Source organism: Pseudoliparis swirei, chromosome 9, assembly GCF_029220125.1.
Source record: "Pseudoliparis swirei isolate HS2019 ecotype Mariana Trench chromosome 9, NWPU_hadal_v1, whole genome shotgun sequence".
Lineage (NCBI taxonomy): Eukaryota > Metazoa > Chordata > Actinopteri > Perciformes > Liparidae > Pseudoliparis > Pseudoliparis swirei.
Window position 1 is genome coordinate 1115172 of NC_079396.1, and position 6452 is coordinate 1121623.

At 41.8% G+C, this 6452-nt stretch overlaps 1 protein-coding gene across 7 annotated transcripts in view; it reads left to right on the forward strand.

The window, feature by feature from the left end:
* The window catches only part of LOC130199091 (myelin transcription factor 1-like), a 33793-nt gene extending 30283 nt beyond the window's left edge, over nt 1-3510 (forward strand). For 5 of the 7 annotated variants that reach the window (XM_056422305.1, XM_056422310.1, XM_056422308.1 and 2 more), the window contains 3 exons: nt 2855-2958; nt 3054-3197; nt 3319-3510. In XM_056422305.1, coding sequence (XP_056278280.1) covers nt 2855-2958; nt 3054-3197; nt 3319-3462 — 392 coding nt within the window. In that variant the 3' untranslated portion in view covers nt 3463-3510. The remainder of the gene's footprint in view (nt 1-2854; nt 2959-3053; nt 3198-3318) is intronic. The other 2 variants (XM_056422306.1, XM_056422309.1) reach the window with 1 other exon arrangement.
* Nucleotides 3511-6452: the final 2942 nt, after the last annotated feature.

The window sequence follows — 6452 nt, forward strand, 5'->3', positions numbered from 1 at the left end:
ACCAACTCTGTAAAATTCAAGCATGTCTTAAAGACATAAAAACATGGATGACCTGCAACTTCTTGATGTTAAACTCAGACAAAACCGAAGTAATTTTAATCGGCCCTGAGCACCTCAGAGATCAATTATCTGGTGATGTGGATTCTGTAGACGGCATTGCCCTGGCATCCAACACCACTGTAAAGAATCTTGGCGTTATCTTTGATCGGGACTTGTCCTTTAACTCCCACGTAAAGCAAATCTCAAGGACTGCATTCTTTCATCTACGTAATATTTCAAAATCAGGCACATCTTGTCTCAAAAGATGCAGAAAAATTGGTTCACGTTCGTTACTTCGAGACTGGATTACTGCAACTCCTTATTAGCAGGCTGCTCTAATAAATCTCTTAGGTCCCTCCAGTTGATCCAGAATGCTGCAGCTCGTGTTCTCACTAAAACTAAGAAATGAGATCACATCACTCCTGCACTAGCTGCTCTGCACTGGCTCCCAGTAAAATCAAGAATCACTTTTAAAATTCTTCTCTTAACCTACAAAGCCTTGATTGGTGATGCTCCATCATATCTTAAGGAGCTTGTCGTACCATATTGCCCCACTAGAGAGCTACGCTCACTAAATGCGGGACTACTTGTAGTTCCTAGAGTCTTAAAAAGTAGAAAGGGAGCCAGAGCCTTTAGTTATCAAGCTCCTCTTTTATGGAACCAGCTTCCAATTTCAGTCCGGGAGGCAGACACAGTCACCTCGTTTAAGAGTAGACTTAAGACCTTCCTCTTTGACAGAGCTTATAGTTAGGGCTGAATCAGGTTCACCTGGTCCAGCCCCTTGATATGCTGCTATAGGCTTATAGCTGCCGGGGACGTTTTAGGTTGCACTGAGAACATGTCTCCTCTTAGTTCTCTCCTTAAGGATGAATTTTCATCTCTCAATCACACGTTACTAACTCTGCTTTCTCCCGGAAGTCCTTTTGACTTTACGTCTCATGGGGTCATCGGACCCTATGAGACGGCATAGATCCTATCTGCCTGATGGATCGTCTGGGTCGTGGAATTCCTGCTCATGACTACGCCACTGTCCTGTTGAGACTCCGCCCTCCTCCTCCCCACCGCCATCTGCCTGATGGATCGTGGAGGTCTCCATCGTGGAATATGCCTACTATGAACTATTCATACACTCTGTCATATTCATTGAATGTATTTTAACTCTAAATCTGTCCTTCTGTACACATTACATCTATTGCATCTGTCCATCCTAGGAGAGGGATCCTCCTCTGTTGCTCTCCTCCAGGTTTCTTCCCTTTTTTTCCCCCTGAAGGGTTATTTGGGAGTTTTTCCTGGTCCGATGTGAGGTTTTGGGGCAGGGATGTCTATGTGTACAGATTGTAAAGCACTCCGAGACAAATTTGTAATTTGTGAAATTGGGCTATACAAATAAACTGAATTGAATTGAATTGAATTGAATTGTGCACCGGGGCCTCCCATTTCTCTTTCTGCTCTGGTTAGAGCCCGTTTGTGCTGTTCTCTGAAGGGAGTAGTACACACCGCTGGAGGACATTTTCAGTTTCTCGCATGGAATAGCCTTCATTTCTAAGAACAAGAATAGACTGGTGAGTTTCACATGAAAGTTCTTTTTTTCTGGCCATTTTGAGAGTCTTATCGAACCCACAAATGTGATGCTCCAGATAATCAACTAGCTCAAAGGAAGGCCAGTTTTATAGCTTCTCTCTTCAGCAAAACAGTTTTCAGCTGTGCTAACATAATTGCACAAGGGTTTTCAAGGGTTTTCTAATCATCCATTAGTCTTCTAAGGCGATTAGCAAACACAATGTACCATTAGAACACTGGAGTGATCGTTGATGGAAATGGGCCTCTATACACCTCTGGAGATATTTCATTAGAAACCAGACGATTCCACCTAGAATAGTCATTTACCACATTAACAATGTAGAGAGTGTATTTCTGATTGATTTACTGTTATCTTCATTGAAAAAAACAATGCTTTTCTTTGAAAAATAAGGACATTTCTAAGTGATCCTAAACTTTTGAACGGTAGTGTATATACATATATAAATATACATGTATATATAACTATATAAGCAATATATATATATAAATATACATTTATATATATAAATATACAAATATATATTATAACAGTATATGAGCAATATATATATAAAAATATACATATATATAAGTATACATATATATATAAAAACAGTATAGGAGCAATATGTGTATATATATATATATATATATACAGGACTGTCTCAGAAAATTAGAATATTGTGATGAAGTTCTTTATTTTCTGCAATGCAATTAAAAAAACAAAAATGTCATGCATTCTGGATTCATTACAAATCAACTGAAATATTGCAAGCCTTTTATTCTTTTAATATTGCTGATTATGGCTTACAGCTTAAGAAAACTCAAATATCCTATCTCTAAATATTAGAATATCATGAAAAAGTATACTAGTAGGGTATTAAACAAATCACTTGAATTGTCTAATTAACTTGAAACACCTGCAAGGGTTTCCTGAGCCTTGACAAACACTCAGCTGTTATAAATCTTTTTTTTTACTTGGTCTGAGGAAATATTCAAATTTTATGAGATAGGATTTTAGAGTTTTCTTAAGCTGTAAGCCATAATCATCAATATTAAAAGAATAAAAGGCTTGCAATATTTCAGTTGATTTGTAATGAATCCAGAATGCATAACATTTTTGTTTTTTTAATTGCATTACAGAAAATAAAGAACTTTATCACAATATTCTAATTTTCTGAGACAGTCCTGTATATACATAGAGGACATGGAGTCCTGTCCCTGTCACCTTCTCACTCGATGCTCGGTCTCTCAGTGCTGGACAACGACGAGGACATCAAGCAGCTCAACAAGGAGATCAACGAGCTGGGGGAGTCCAACTCGGAGATGGAGGCGGACATGATGAACCTGCACACTCAGGTGAGACACGGCGGAGCTCTTAAAGTCCCCGAGGGACACGGCCCAGCATCCTGGTTCTCTATCGAGCCCTGTGTGTGTGTGTGTGTGTCCTCCAGATCTCGTCCATGGAGAAGAACCTGAAGAGCATGGAGGAGGAGAACAAACATATCGAGGAGAGGAACGAGGCCTTATTCCTGGAGCTGTCGGGCCTGAGTCAGGCCCTGATCCGCAGCTTGGCCAACATCCACCTGCCGGCCAAGGTGAGGACACACGAGGACACGCTGGTCTCTGGACTCAGAGAACCAGGTCCCAGTAGAGTTGACCCCTCACACTCGTCCTCTCGGCCCTCACCCGGCCTAACCTCTGACCTCGTGTGTCCAGCAGGAGGCGCTGTCCGAGCAGAACTTCGACGGCTACGTGGACACGCTGACCCACATGTTCACCAACAAGGACTGCTACCAGAACCCCGAGAACCGGGCCCTGCTGGAGTCCATCAACCAGGCGGTGAAGGGCATCGAGGTGTGACGGACAGGAGGCATGGGGGGGCGGGGCATCGAGGTGTGGTGTGACGTACAGGAGGCCAGGGGGGGGGGGGGGGCATCGAGGTGTGACGGACAGGAGGCATGGGGGGGGGGGCATGGAGGTGTGACGGTTAGAGGCCAGGGGGGCGGGGCATCACAGTGGCCACACCCATTTTTCTTTCCAGCCCCTTAGCTAGCATCTGTACTTCGGGGTCGTGTGGTCGTCATCGTTTGTTTGCATGTTGCTTCATGAGGACGTGAGCCGGGCGTCTGGAGGTCAGAGGTCAGACTCTTAGTTAGTGAACATATCCATCTCCATTAATAATGTCGATAGTATTCTATGAGGACTAGTGGTAGATCCATTCTTACTATTGCTGTGTAACTATTTAAATCCTTTGCAAAATGTTGTTTTAATAACTTATTCATTCATGTCTGCTGTATTCTTTTTTTATGTATGCCTATTTATTATTAATTATATATTTATTATTATTTATTTTTTATTTATAAATGCTACCTGAGAAGATTTTAAACGCTAAGAGAAGGAATCGTGTTTCCTCTGCATTGTTGAACAAAGAGGAAATATTTTAAGATATCAACTATGAATTGTTTTATATATCTTATTATTTATTTTAAAAATACTGGGATCTTTTTAAGTGCAAATATTTTGTAACTGAAAGTTTTTTAATCATTTTCTAAAGATTTTTTTTTTTGGGTGCTTCGGTTTATATGATTTCCCTTTTTATTTTCACAAACTATTTTGAGTACATTGCAATACAAGATGAGCTCCACATGTTGGTATTTATTTGGTGAAGAACAAAGTGATGGTGATATTTATTTTGTATCGTCTGTGTGTGATGGCCGTGTATGGATTAGTCTTTAAGTTCTAAGAAGAATAAAGTTGTTCCACATGCGTAACGTGTTGTTCACATGTTCACACATTAATAAAGGTTTGTTTGAATATAGTTTACACTCAACTCATCAGGAGGAGAGGAGAGGTGGAGAGGAGGAGAACCATAAATAATTAAAGTTAATCAACTAAACCCCAGAGTCACGGGAACTATTAAGAATAAAATTACAATATATATATATAATACATTGATACTTTACTACATTTATGGGATATAATGCATCAAGAAGAAGGAGGAGGATGAGGTGAAGAAGAAGAAGAAGAAGACGTTGTGTTCTGGTGATGATGGTTATGGATGTCTCTTCACGAGGAGCTCTCTGAATATAAATATCGTGAGTTTGATGTCTCGATGACATCCTGTGAGAGTCATCCCGCCTCCGGCCACCGGAGGGCGGTATGACTCCTCATGTGAGAGCAGGAGTCATTCCGCCTCCAGCCACCAGAGGGCGGTATGACTCCTGTGAGCGGGAGGATCCAAAGGGCTTCTATAAGGCTCTCACTAGTGTCATAAACAATAATAAAGTTAAACGGAGTACATCATAGAACATATATGTCGATAATAATCCATCATCATCATCTATTACCCCACTAGAGGACGTGTAGTACCATATTACCCCACTAGAGAGCTTGTAGTACCATGTTACCCCACTAGAGAGCTTGTAGTACCATATTACCCCACTAGAGAGCTTGTAGTACCATATTACCCCACTAGAGAGCTTGTAGTACCATATTACCCACTAGAGAGCTTGTAGTACCATATTACTCCACTAGAGAGCTTGTAGTAACATGTTACCCCACTAGAGGGCTTGTAGTACCATATTACTCCACTAGAGAGCTTGTAGTACCATATTACCCACTAGAGAGCTTGTAGTACCATGTTACCCCACTAGAGGGCTTGTAGTACCATGTTACCCCACTAGAGAGCTTGTAGTACCATATTACACCACTAGAGAGCTTGTAGTACCATGTTACCCCACTAGAGAGCTTGTAGTACCATGTTACACCACTAGAGAGCTTGTAGTACCATATTACCCCACTAGAGTGCTTGTAGTACCATGTTACCCACTAGAGGGCTTGTAGTACCATGTTACCCCACTAGAGGGCTTGTAGTACCATATTACCCCACTAGAGGGCTTGTAGTACCATATTACCCCACCAGAGAGCTTGTAGTACCATATTACCCCACCAGAGAGCTTGTAGTACCATATTACCCCACTAGAGAGCTTGTGGTACCATATTACACCACTAGAGAGCTTGTAGTACCATATTACCCCACTAGAGAGCTTGTAGTACCATATTACCCCACTAGAGAGCTTGTAGTACCATACTACCCCACTAAAGAGCTTATAGTACCATACTACCCCACTAGAGAGCTTGTAGTACCATATTGCCCCACTAGAGAGCTTGTAGTACCGTATTACTCCACTAGAGGTCTTGTAGTACCATATTACTCCACTAGAGGGCTTGTAGTACCATGTTACCCCACCACAGGGCATGTAGTACCATATTACCCCACCAGAGAGCTTGTAGTACCATATTACCCCACTAGAGGGCTTGTAGTACCATATTACCCCACTAGAGGGCTTGTAGTACCATGTTACCCCACTAGAGAGCTTGTAGTACCATATTACTCCACTAGAGGGCTTGTAGTACCATATTACACCACTAGAGGGCTTGTAGTACCATATTACCCCACCAGAGAGCTTGTAGTACCATATTACCCCACTAGAGGGCTTGTAGTACCATATTACACCACTAGAGGGCTTGTAGTACCATATTACTCCACTAGAGGGCTTGTAGTACCATGTTACCCCACCACAGGGCTTGTAGTACCATATTACCCCACTAGAGAGCTTGTAGTACCATATTACCCCACTAGAGAGCTTGTAGTACCATGTTACCCCACTAGAGAGCTTGTAGTACCATGTTACCCCACTAGAGAGCTTGTAGTACAATATTACTCCACTAGAGAGCTTGTAGTACCATATTACCCCACTAGAGAGCTTGTAGTACCATACTACCCCACTAGAGAGCTTGTAGTACCATATTGCCCCACTAGAGAGCTTGTAGTACCGTATTACTCCACT